We start from the raw sequence: 12884 nt of genomic DNA on the forward strand, positions 1-12884 counted from the left end.
CCCCCCCCCACTCCCCGGAAATGTTCTTAGAGATTCACCGGCTGAGGTCGCACATCACCCCCGACCGGGCCATCGGTGATCGGACCGAGGGCGAATTTGGATCTCTTTACACTGTACAGTACAGCCAAAAGGCGTATGTTTATTTGTTGTTTCAACATGCGCTTTTAGATTCCTCCTTCACGCGTGCAGAATCAAGATACCAACAAGACATCTTTTACAGTGCACAATGCTCGAGTTCCCATATTCCAACTTGACATATCAGATACTACATGCCGCTTCCAAGGGCAAATATGCCGTCGGGGCCTACAATTGGTGAGGAAAATCTTCTACAACTCCTTGACTTTATTTTCGAAACCTGACTGATCCATGCTCCATGACCCACAGTTACAATGACGACGGCGTTATAGCAGTCATCCGCGCCGCAGAGAGGAGAAAATCACCCGCCATCATTCAATTGTTCCCATGGACTCTGCATTTCCAAGGTCCCGAGTTCGTCAGATACGTGGTGCGCGCTGCGCACGCTGCATCAGTGCCTGTTGCGGTACACCTCGATCACTGCATCAAACAAGAGGACATAGACTTGGCGCTGACGCTCCCGTTTGACTCGATAATGATCGACGCGTCCACTCTGGACGAGGCTGATAACGTAGCACTGTGTGCTGAAATCATCCAACGAGCCTGCAAAGCCGGCATCACGGTAGAGGTCGAGACAGGCCGAATAGAAGGTGGTGAGGACGGTTTACCCAACGTGGACCTAGGCACTATCTACACCGACCCACAGAAGGCGAGGGAGTTCATATCGAGAGCAGGCGCTCATTTCCTGGCCCCCAGCTTCGGCAATATCCACGGTGGTTATCCTCCCGGAGGCGCCGAGAAGTCGTGGGATTTGGCCTTGTACGTGACAGCGGCACCCCAGTGAAATATTTTAGCTGACACAATGGACTTAGACTGGAATCTATCCGGCACGCTGTGACTGATGCCGTACCCATTGCTCTTCATGGCACGCATCCGGTTTCAGATGAGTTGTTCTTAAAAGCCATCGCGTGTGGAGTGAGCAAGATCAACGTCAATCGCACCGTGCGCGACGAGTATACGAATTTCGTGGCGGAGAGTTATGGGAAACTAGAGCTCACCACCTTGAAGGTCCAAGGTGCAGAGATCTACACAAAGTCGGTGGAGCGAATTATGGATCTTTTCGGTTCCTCGGGCAAGCAGTATGATGTGGCATCGTTGCTGGCGTCTCTAAATTAGATTCTGGAAATATAAGGACGTATGGGTTGGCAAGACCGATATAGTCTGACTACTAGGGGACCGCCATTGATCGCGTACTTTCGCCAAGTAATGCTAGACAACGACACTGACATCGCCTTGCCTCTAGACAATAATACTCTCTATCCCGAAGTAAAGATGAGTACGTAGAAGAAAGTTGACGTATGCGACGAAGGCCTGGGGAGGAGGGGGAACGGGTGAGGAGGTGGGACATGGCCATATCCACTGCCATGTGGGGCAACTCGGACGGGGTCCGAAAGGATGGCGGAATCAATCCGACCGGCAATTTTCTCTCTTCATCTCGGTCTCTCCGTTCCTTCTTATCGTTGACAAATTTAGACTTGCTGTTGAGACCGAAGCTTTCTTGACGGACTATCCGATTGAGACGTCCTCCGTCCGCATCGGTGATTGTGCCTCGCTTGCTCGATGGCCTCGCTTCCCTGGGGAACATGCAACCTTCAGACCAAGATCCAGATTTCTTCCTGCCGCATGAGACTCCGAGAGCCGCCACAAGGAAGAAACGTCCAGGAGCGTGCACACGATGCAGAAATCGCAAGGTAAAATGCGATGGCCAATTCCCTGTGTGCGGCAATTGTATGAAAGCAGGCACTGAATGTGATGCTAACACCGCCTCAGCTCAGAGGTCAGTTATTGTCGGGCGCATTTGAGGCTACTGTACGTTCCTTTTGCTGATCATCCAAGACAAAGTCTTCTTAACAGGCTCCGTTATCTTGAGGCTCTCGTCAAGGATAACGGATTGGAGAACAGCCTTCGGGCTGAGACGACTCCAGGGTCAAATCATCACATCGACCCGCGCCATTGCCTGGGGAACGTGAGCAGGCGTCCAGAGAAGACACTGGGAAATTCCAATGCTATACCTCTAGACAGCACCTTAACCTCGCACTCAAATACAGGGACGGTTGTCCACTATGGCGGACAGCATCCCGTCAACCACGCTGTATCCCCCCCGGTGGCACCCTTTGCAGCAAATGTCAGCAATGGGCCCTCTCCATGTGGCACCGAAAATACTGCGATAGGCGTGCAGCAGCCCATTGCACATGAGGTCGGGATGCTGTCGCTATCGAACTCTGTAGAGCCCAAGTACATTGGACCATCGTCGGGGGTCACCTTCGCGAGGTTGATTTATGCTGCAGCGTCAGGATATCAAGGTATCCCTGTCAATCTGTCCGACCAAAGGCAAGGTGGCAACCAAGACCCTTCTCTCGAGCGAAGCGCTGGAGCTTCACTGCCCAACGTAAGAGACATGCATCGTTTTATTAACGCTTATTTTGATACGATACATTTCCTCTATCCGTTTTTGAGCGTAGCGAGCTTTTCGAGAACAGCTGAAAGGATACGCCATTCTCAAGCCCAGCCACTGCAGTCATCTACAGATTCGTCAAGACCGGATGAAAGGCCTATCGATCATATTGATCATGCGCAGCTCTTCCTGGTCCTTTTCCTGGGAGCGAATGTACTTGAGACACGACTGTCACAAAATTTCAATGCTGAGAGCTTCCTCGCCACAGCCATGATCCATGTCTCGTTTGTCAGCCTTCACGAAAGTCTTCGGGGGCTACAGACACTTCTTCTACTCACATTAAGCAGCCTCCATTCCCCACGCGGTTTGAATGCCTGGTTCCTCAAGTCGAACATCCTGGCGGGTTGTATTGACCTGGGTCTCCAGCGTAAGAAGCACATTAGCACTCGTGAGTAACAGCACTCCCATACTCTGCTTATCATCGGAGCCATAACGTTTTACATAGCCGAACCAACATCTTCGGAAGTTGAGGAGCATCGAATCCGCAGCGGCATATTCTGGTCTGCATACTCCCTCGACCGAACGCTGAGTGTGGTGCTAGGGAGGCCTCTCACGTTTCGTGACGAGGCGCTTGACATTGAATTTCCCGACGGACTGGGGTCCGATGAAGTTGATCATGACGCCAGCAGAGCTTATGCTCCGACATCGAACTATGACGAACCTTCGCGGAAGAGACAACGGCTGATGTCGACTCCTGTTACACCCGCGACCTACTCGTTTCGCTTCGATCGCATCTTCGGCGAGATCAAACTCATGCTGTACAGAGTGGCCCAGTCGCCTTCTCGATTTCCCTGGCCGACCGACTTTGGAGAATGGCAAACGAGGACGCGTACCGCATTGTCCCAACTATTGGAGGACGCTCATCTGGACCTTGACCGCCTCGATTCTTCTTCTGGACTCCCACGCGGTGTGCATGACAACGCAGTCCTGTCGTTGGACCTCAAGTACCACCAGGCGATTATGCTGATGTACCGGCCCAGCCCGGCCATACCTCGTCCGTCCGCATTGGCTTTGAAGTATTGTTTCGAAAGTGCGGTTGAGACCATCCAGGCCCAGGCCGAGTTGCATCGGTTTGGGAACTTTGCGAATTCGTGGTTGAACGCGCACACGGTCTTCATCTCGGGCATCACCATCTGTTACTGTTTCTGGGTCAGTCAGCAGGTCAGAAGCGTCACGGCTCCAATCACGTTTACGTATTACACCGACACGGTGAAGCGGCTGTTGAAAAGCTTGAGCACGACTTGGTTGGTGGCCAGCAATGCCTTGCAGAAGTTCGAGGCTCTGGTACGACTGACAGAAACATCATCTCAACTGCGTACGAATGAGATGGTGAATCACGGTGGTACTGACGAGCGCGGCGCGACGCAGCAACCTGGCGCGATGGGTTCAGGGGTTCAGCAGGGATCATGGCCTCCTTTGCCGCAAGTCGACTTCTCGTCCACCGAGGATCTAGATTGGTCTGTTTTCGATGTCGAGTATGGTAATACCGATGCCTGGCCCGAAAAATTACAGGAAGTGCCTGATTGGTTTGTTTTGGCGGACTGGTTGCATGATTATGCATAATACGACTCTCCCAGTCCAGAGATGGAGAAACAAGCAGTCTTGTGTCTCACTCTGGGCTAGACAGGATGTATCATATGATAGAGTTGTATTCCGATTGAACATGGCAGTAATTCGTTTCCATACAGACCTTCTCGCCCCCTCCTTTGTGCACCGTGAAGGAATCTCCAATTCCAGTTCCAGTTCCATTGACGTCCTGGTTCGGGAACTGCTACGAACTCCTCCCTAACACTAATTGATCTTCAGGAGTCAGTTGAGACTGTAATTGTGATTGCGATCGTTGGGGTTTCTTGCTCTTCATAGATTGGATTTTCTTTGATGACACATCCCTTTGGGCCGGACTCGCGTTTTTACCTTGCGATCGAGTCGTTGGTGACACTCACTCGCCGATAGATATTTATCCAGAATGTCAAGCGTAAGTCGAAATAACACCACACCCAGCTCAGTTTGAATTTTTGAAACGCGTAACTTTTTGTAGTTTTCCTAGTAAACTCAGGTTATCTTGGGCCATTATCACGATTGACGCGTCAAAAACGCGTGTTTTCGTGGTAATGGCGCCTAGATGGCCGCAGGTAAACAATGGCCCCGAACACATCAACGAGCATGCCACGTACCTCAGAGAAGTATGCAACCAATTGCAGGCAGCGGATCGAGGCAGAACCAATCAGATTCCATGGCATATAGTCCAAGCCTACCTTGAATCTACCCTTGCGCTCATTGGTAAAGTGCTGCAGCGACCGTCCGTTGGCGAGGTGTTTCATCACATCCAAGACGCGGCAAACGACATCCAAACCATTCGGCGAGACGTCACGGCCGCCAAGAGCTCCATAGGATTAAGCACGACACCACTCAACGCATCATATTTCAGCGGAGTCAGGACGCACGGACATCGTGGGCCCAAGTCGCAACACAAGGCAAAAGCTCCACGCTACCACCACCACCACCACCACCAGCATCAGTACGACCAGGATCGTATACCACAAAGGCTCCAACCACAGTGACCGCATACAGAGACCGAGTGGTCACAGTAAAGCTCCAGAATTATCGCATCGTGCAACGGTTCCGCAACTACCCAGTCACCTGGACCAAACAGAAAGTACAAACCTCCATACGAGACAACACTCTTACCAAAGCGATCAAGCTCGTGGCGGCACATCAGCTCAAAAGTGGTGACCTGCAGATATTCACAAGCACGAGCGGAGAAGCTCAGCAACTCAAACAGAACACAGGATGGCTGAAAGGCCTGGCAGATCAAGCGGAAGTCTTCGTGCCAACCTATGGAGTGATTGTCCATGGCATCTCTACCAAATCCATGAATATCAAAGATCAAAACGCAACTATCCAACAGATGCTGGCAGATAACTATACCGTCATCCCTGATGCCAAGATCTCATATGTCGGTTGGCTGACCAGAGAAGGCCCTCTCAAGCGGGCGTCTTCCATCGTGGTCGAATTTGCCGCCCCAGAAATGGCCAACGCCGTCATTTATGCCGGTATGGTCTGGGAAGGCCAGATCCACCAATGTCAACTCTACGACCGCACCTGCAGGGTGAGACAATGCTTCCGCTGCAGTCATTATGGGCACATCGGCGCTCAATGTAACGCATCCCAAACACGTGGCTATTGTGCGGAGCTGCACGAAGCCAAACACTGTCGGCAAAAGGAAGTGGAAGGGTTCACTCCCCGCTGTCCTGTGTGCAAAGGTGCCCACACAGCATGGAGTAATGCCTGCCCAGCAAGGAAGAAGGAATTGGAGAGAGTGGAACAAGCGAAGCAGAACAGGAGCATCGAATGGCACGTTCCCGCCAGAGATCACACCACACGTCCAAGACGAGAAAGCACGAACAATGTCCCCAACCTCCAAGAGACTGCCTTATCAATAAACCCGGTCCCGACTCCCACTGTCTCGACACAAACAAGAACTCAGACCCTTATGGAATGTAGGGCAACTAAAGCTGCGCAAACTCTAGGACAAGCAACGTCATCGACGGATCACATGACGAACCAGCCAGGAAGATATGTAGAAATACCAGCACCAACGCAGGCACCTGTTGAAGAGATCGCCACGCAAGCACTCCTTTGACATTAGATAGACTATGAGCCTCTTTCTCATGGTAATGCAAGGAACAAAGCTTAATATGAAGCTTCTGAAGACGCCATAACCGCTTAAAGGACCTTGTAGTGCACTATTCGGTTCTCAAGCATTCACATTCCTTGAACGAGCCATTCGCTTGGTGGCGCCTAGCGGTGTCGAAGATTTTCGCGGATGTCTTTGCTTGAGTTGGCCATTCTTTGTCCTTTTTGCGCAACTTAAGGTCTCTTCTATGTCTTCATCCAGCTGTGACTGTTGTATTACTTTGGCTATGGCTGAAGCTTTCACAGCATCCGATTGAGCTGCCGCATCTTTTTGGTGACGGTCTCGTTTCGCGATTCTAGGACTCCGGCGGGGTAATGGAGCTAGTTTGGAGGTTTCAGAGGTGGGAGCTTGAGATGTTCGTTGCTTTCGTGTAGGTTTCTTGGGGACTTCGACCAGTCTCGTTGAGCGAGTCACACGAGTGTTCGAACCTGTGAGATGACGATGCGTCGTATGCCGACGCTGCTGTTTGCGTAATGTCGCAGGGGACGACTGCGGCCTTTGTTCTGTGCGAGACGGAGTCTCAGCGTAGTCCTGTAACAATGGCTGTGCCGACTCTGCGTATATTTCATTGTCTGTGAGGGAATTTGCAGTTGGCTCTGTTGAACAGGGCGATGCTGCGTTCAAGCTATTCCAGAAAAGAGACCTGACAGGATGAGCAGTAGGTGATGGGGGCCGACGTTCAGGGTGTGCCGACTTGGGTTGCGGTTGCGGCGTAGATGGCCGTATCGCTTCCGATGCATCAATCTCAGACGGAGTAAACTCCATCTCGTCCGGATCTGGAGGGTTCTGGCGATGGTGACTCATCTTTCCACTTCCAACCAGGCAAGTCGCTCCATCCATCCAGCCAATCTCGAGGCATATTATTACTCCAGCTGTCTTTCCAGTATCCCTTCTCCTTCCATCGAGCTGTCACATTCGCACGTGCGGGCTCATAAGCTTCGATCTTCGACTGCTTTGGGTTGCGCTGCAGCCTCACTGCTTCCTCTGCAACCTCCAGTGCCCACAAGAACCAAGGCCGACTCGTAATCAGAGACTCACGATCGTCCACCTGTATGTCAGGTGTATCACCAACTTCCTGTAGTTGTGGTGTCAGATTTTCATTCTCACGACCTTGTCTTTGAAGATGCAGTCGAATCGCCCGACTTTCAGCCGATTCTCTGGCTTGAGAGAGCGATTCCCACTCCCAGGATTTTGGGCCGTCATTGTTCCCAAACCCACCTAACTCGCCGGTGGGAACTCCCCATTTCGAATTCCAGACCCCTAGCTTTTGCCATCGCTTCTTGATGCTGTGTCTGATCATGATATATTCCTACATTGTCCCAAACGTCCGACCAGGTCGGGTCCACGATAGAGCGGAGCATAACTTTCACCCCGCCTGCCCCATGCTTCATCGATTCGCTTCTTTTCCTGGCACTCTTCGTCATTATATCGGCGGCGTGGGTCGTATCCTCTGAATCGGTCTTGGATCACATCGACCTCATGGTCACTTAGTGGTCGGCGAAAAAGGTCCTCGAGATTGATGTCATCCTGGGGGGGAATGGACTAGGCGTTGGTTCTCGTGTAGAGCTGCAGGATGAATAAGGTGGGGGAGGCTCATCCCGTTCGAAACGACGCTCTCGATATTCAAGAAACGCTGGGTCGTCCTCCATCAACTGCAGAGTTGGTATGATCGAGTTTAGACGAGGCACATTGATGTCGTGAATACTATGAAGCATTTCAACGACCCAAGTTTGGAGCAGCAGAGTAGTTGAAGAGGATCAAGGGTGACTCTGCCACAGGGACCGTTTTTGGTTCCTACTTGATTATGTCATGTGATCGTGTCGCGATTCGATAGGGCGCTAACAAGTGCTCGACTAAAAATGAAGTGTGACAGTGTGCTTGTTCGTCCAATCAGAAGCAATAGGATATTTGTGTCGATAATCGATGTTGTCCAATCGATTTTATTGGAGGCTATCGTTTCTCGACGGCTTGACAAAGAAGCCAACGTTTCTAAAATGAGGGCCAAATTCCAATCACCCTTCCTCTGCTTCTTAATAAGTAGTCTGTCCTATTACAAAATTCTGCTAATTAAAATGCCCTCTCCAAAGCCTCGCTTTCTCACGCATCGCGCTGAATGTGCGACATCATGTTTCGCCGAGTACCTCACCCACAGACGATCTTTCATCTCGTTCCGCACAAGGACTCTCCCCGAGCAGTTCAGATGCTCCTCCACCCGGACAATCAGCATTTTGTATCTCTTTGCGAGAAAGGAACCAAGTTGGGCAAGGAGGACAAATACGGTCTGGAGATCGGCTATCATGTCTCGGCGAGGCCTCGTGCTCTGATTATAGTGGAAGTGGGAAAGAATGCTGACCTTGTTATGCCGGGATCGAGCATATCTCAGGTCCACTTTTCTTTTGAGGTCCATCCAGAATCCCGTCAAATCATCTTCTTGGATCGGTCTCGACTTCACAGCACTAAAATAAAGCCAGATGGTTTTAGGGTCGATGGGTATTTTCGCCAGGTTGTCTTGCAGCCAAAAACGGAGTACGAAATCAGCGCGAGAAAATAGACCAATTTGTCTTCCACTTGATAGGGCTCAGGGAGCCGGACGATCTGTTGCACGAGGTGGAGAAAGAATCTCAGACGGTTCAAGCGCGGGGACAGAATCCTCGTTGGGCTCGAACGGTAGACGCCGCACCTACAGATCTTCCCACTTCATACAACACCCGCCTTCATACACCTGCCATAGAAGCCGTCCAGCGGACGATCGATGTTGGACCGCTTGGAACCGGAGCCTTTGGTGAGGTGCGAAAAGCCGTGGACCGCGATTCAGGATGTTTCATCGCCGTTAAAAAAATCCGCCTGCCCCCGAGGATTGATTTTGCCGTGTCGAAGGAAGAGCTCCTATTACGACGTGAAGTTAAAGTTCTCTCCAATATCTCTCACGTATGTACCCTTCATATGTCAGCGATAGTATTGTATGCTCATAATCAGCACAGAAAAATATTGTCGAGTACCTAGGCTCGTCGGGCTGGGATACTGGTACTGTGGATATTTACATGAGCCTAAAACCGGGCAATTTGTCCGAGTTGCTCGAAAGGTCTCCAAGCGTGCGGACTACTGACAAGGTCCTTTTGCGTCTGTTGCAGGACATGCTCGAGGCTCTAGATTATCTAGCCTTTCGAGGTTGGATATATCGAGATGTGAAGCTGGAAAACATTCTCTACACGCCGTTGGGCGACGACACATACCTTTTCCAGTTAGCTGATTTCGGCCTTGCAAAGTTTGCAAAGACGCACTGCGGCTCCCCTCTTTACATGGCACCGGAGATAATGTACGGCGCACATGAGCAGTCGCCCAAAATCGACATCTGGTCCCGTTTTGTCGTAATCGGTGTTGTGGTGCGGGCAGGAGGGCTTCATACAAGGCTGGCCAGATACGAAGACGCTTTGAGGTGCGTTCGAGTTGCAGCCGTTAGAATTGAATTTCTCAGCCCCATGGCACAGGAATACCCTAGCATGCAGGCCTCAGTGGCTCAGATGCTCGTGAAATGTTTTAATGGCGAAGGAATGAGTACGCCTCGGCATCAAATTGGGCCAATCCCAGACCCAGAAAACGCCCCAGGCCCCGTGCGGCGTTCAGAACGACGCAGGTCTGCTCGAAAGCCCCGAGTCCCATCCCTGAAAGCCCTCAGACCTGCAGTTCATAAGCTGAAGCGACTCAATAACATGCCATCCAAGATCCCAGCGAATGGCAGGTTACTTCGACGTGGTATCTGTGCGAAAGCGTTGGACGAAAACGAACGGGTGGGGGGTGTTTTGGGGGCTACAACGATTTACTTGATAGACAGCCTACCATAGCTCCGTCGCAAGGGCGACAAGAGATCATCTTAAATGTGTGGGTTCATCCGGATTTCATGAAGCTGGTTAGGTCACATCACGAACATATTCGCTGACCCAGGACATAATGCAACTCGTGTAACACTTGAAAATCCACATCAAGTACGTAAAACTTGAGCAGGGCCGTCTTGTAGCTAGCTCAGCGGAATGCATTAACTAGAGTGGGCACGAAGTACTGCACCCATATGCTCGTTGGCGGGAGGAGGTAACGCTGGGGAAATACTCCGTATGACCATCAAAGAGATGGGGGATTAACTAATGATCAGAGCTTGACCTCGGTTCGAGGCCTCGCATTATACTACCATCGGATTTGTCTGTCGTGGTCACGTGCGACACGTGATGTATATCGCCACCCTCGTTTAGCTGGGGCTCTTATGGAGCGATTCCACGAAGGTTCTACTCACTTGTCGCTGCTCAGCGAGATGACATCAGTCTCCTCATCATTGGTGTTCCGGATTTCGTTACTGGTTCCAAGGTAAATATCAAGCATTCTCTGTAAGCACTGTGACCGCACGGAACCACGACATTCTTGAACGCCACCATACAAATGTTGCACCGCAGGTGATCGACCTTTTCCAACTCTTTGTGCGCAGCTTCCAAATCATTGCCCAGTTCTTGATTTCGGGTACGTAGTAGCCTGTTCTCGTTCCTACACTGACGCAATTTATAGGTTTGCTTTTGGAGCTTTTTCCGAGTATCTTCGGCGATGCTTTGAGGGTATAACTGGTGAGGTCTATACTGAGCGATGTAGCGATCCAGCTCAGCCTGTTTGGCCAGCAATATCGTCTTCAATTGCCGCGCCTGCGTTAACAGTGAGGAGAACTTTCTCTTTATGTTGAAAGCACCATCTATAACCGAATCGTGTCGGACCTGGATTTCGCGATTAGCGTCGTTGAGAAAATGATCGATGTTGGGAATAGGCCGCATTTTGCGCTTGTCAGGAAATGACGGTGTGAATAGGGAGTTAGACATATAGAGAGGGATGAAGGTAAGAGCAGGGACAGAGCGCCTTCTTATACCCTACAGGTTAGTAGGGGCGCAGCTGCTACGCAAACCTAGTCGGGCGCCTTTATGATTCACTTCTCGGGATGGTCGACCCCTGAATATGTCGTGACTGGCGAATCAGCAGATCAGCGGCCCCAATAACACATGCTGCTTATGCTGCACGAAGGATACCATCACGTATCGGTGTAATTTTAATCAAGAGGCTATGTGCCCATCAGTATTTGGAGTCCATTGTAACCAATCAATGTGCGCCTTCGATCCGTAATACGAAGAACATGAGTGACTTTGAGACATCGGAAGAGACAGTGTAAGGGTGCCTGATTACGCCCTTACAGCCGGACCAAGAAGACTAACTTTAGGTGGCCAGGGCAAATCGCGATAGTTGGCTGAGTCCCGAGCAATAGATATATCTACGCGCCAGAGAGCGGACAGGTAGCGCAATTTATCTTGCTTTTTAGACTCTCGTCGTCTTTCTGTCGATTAAGTGAAATTTTAGGCTCAGTCAAGATGATCTTGGATTTAAGTCTCAGTTGATACTTCTCATTTTGACCAGATCAGAGGCAGGCTGTGATAGTAGAAATATAATTAATATAGACAGCGAGTGTGAAGAATATAAAAAATATAAGGCTAGTCTATGAGTCAGAAAGAGGATTAATAATAGACTTAGATCTATTATAAATCAAGGTTTCTAAGGAGTTTTATGGGTTTTATCATGAGCGTAACTCAGGACAAGCGTTCCAATAAGCGCGCAGAGAGCATGGCGCGCACCCCTAAGCGCGCGCCAAGACAGCGCATATAAATATAGTCTAGCGAACTCTTGAGCTTCGCACTTTTCACACAAGCTACCTATATAAGAAATTTCTCTTCCTTATGCTTAGAGTCTTATACTAGAGCGTATCTCTAGATAGAAATATCTCAACCCTCTATTGTGTTATCACTCTGTCTATTCCTCAAGATATTCCTAATATTCTCTAAGTATCACTTTAAACTGATTAAAGCATATAATATAATAATACCTAATACACGAAGCGCAGAATTAGTCTCTATAAGAGATTCTTAGGCTAAGTTATTAGAAGACTTAAAAGTATAAAAGACTCTTAGAGAGAGTATCCTTAATAAGAACCTTAATCTAAGCGAACTTAATTAAATTAATTTATCTAGCGCTTCTTAACTTATAAATAAGAAGATTATAATTTATATAAGACACTTAGAACTTTAGTGATTTCTAACTAGGAAATATCTAGAATATAAAGCTTAAGCTATAGAAAATAAGCTTAATAGAATAGAACTCACTTAATATATAGAGATTACTAGCACTATATTATTAAGATATAAATATTTTATTAGTATATTAATAATAAATAATAAATTTTACTTATTAAAATATATTAAACTTATTTAATTTTTAAAGTTTAATAAAAGATTAATTAAAGTTCTTTAAAAGTATAAAATAGGCTGAAATTATGTTTTTTAAATAATACTATAAGTTATAAAAAACTAGTATATAATATATATTATTATTATAGTAATATATTTAGAAGAGTAAATAAAAAAAATATAAGAATATAATAATAAGAACTTTATAAAATAAAAGAACTATATTATCTATTTAAAAGATATAATTATTATATTTATAGTTTATAAGAGTTAAGTAATTAGCTATTTATATATAGCTAAATAACAAAAGAATTAGAAAGTATAAAAATATATT

The 12884-nt window shown here is 48.5% G+C and overlaps 6 protein-coding genes across 6 annotated transcripts; 4 read left to right on the top strand and 2 right to left on the bottom strand.

Annotated features, from left to right (window-relative positions):
- Positions 1-226: 226 nt before the first annotated feature.
- Positions 227-1251, top strand: PV08_11873 (uncharacterized protein; the record flags this gene model as incomplete). The annotated part of the gene is made up of 3 exons (XM_016386181.1): positions 227-312; positions 385-894; positions 948-1251. The coding sequence occupies 3 exons, from the start codon at positions 227-229 to the stop codon at positions 1249-1251; spliced, it is 900 nt and encodes a 299-aa protein (XP_016229989.1).
- Positions 1252-1718: 467 nt separating this feature from the next.
- Positions 1719-4153, top strand: PV08_11874 (uncharacterized protein; the record flags this gene model as incomplete). Its single annotated transcript, XM_016386182.1, has 4 exons — positions 1719-1912; positions 1972-2061; positions 2107-2978; positions 3036-4153. The coding sequence occupies 4 exons, from the start codon at positions 1719-1721 to the stop codon at positions 4151-4153; spliced, it is 2274 nt and encodes a 757-aa protein (XP_016229990.1).
- A 548-nt stretch (positions 4154-4701) lies between these two features.
- On the top strand, positions 4702-6233 carry PV08_11875 (uncharacterized protein; the record flags this gene model as incomplete). The annotated part of the gene is made up of 2 exons (XM_016386183.1): positions 4702-5108; positions 5162-6233. The coding sequence occupies 2 exons, from the start codon at positions 4702-4704 to the stop codon at positions 6231-6233; spliced, it is 1479 nt and encodes a 492-aa protein (XP_016229991.1).
- Positions 6234-6347: 114 nt separating this feature from the next.
- PV08_11876 (uncharacterized protein) lies at positions 6348-7587 on the bottom strand (the record flags this gene model as incomplete). The annotated part of the gene is made up of 2 exons (XM_016386184.1): positions 6348-7159; positions 7209-7587. 2 exons carry the CDS (start codon positions 7585-7587, stop codon positions 6348-6350), a joined length of 1191 nt encoding a protein of 396 aa, XP_016229992.1.
- Positions 7588-8412: 825 nt separating this feature from the next.
- Positions 8413-10129, top strand: PV08_11877 (uncharacterized protein; the record flags this gene model as incomplete). Its single annotated transcript, XM_016386185.1, has 3 exons — positions 8413-8761; positions 8791-9215; positions 9269-10129. 3 exons carry the CDS (start codon positions 8413-8415, stop codon positions 10127-10129), a joined length of 1635 nt encoding a protein of 544 aa, XP_016229993.1.
- Positions 10130-10568: 439 nt separating this feature from the next.
- On the bottom strand, positions 10569-11095 carry PV08_11878 (uncharacterized protein; the record flags this gene model as incomplete). The annotated part of the gene is made up of 2 exons (XM_016386186.1): positions 10569-10632; positions 10683-11095. 2 exons carry the CDS (start codon positions 11093-11095, stop codon positions 10569-10571), a joined length of 477 nt encoding a protein of 158 aa, XP_016229994.1.
- Positions 11096-12884: the final 1789 nt, after the last annotated feature.

Source organism: Exophiala spinifera (genome assembly GCF_000836115.1).
Source record: "Exophiala spinifera strain CBS 89968 unplaced genomic scaffold supercont1.11, whole genome shotgun sequence".
NCBI lineage: Eukaryota > Fungi > Ascomycota > Eurotiomycetes > Chaetothyriales > Herpotrichiellaceae > Exophiala > Exophiala spinifera.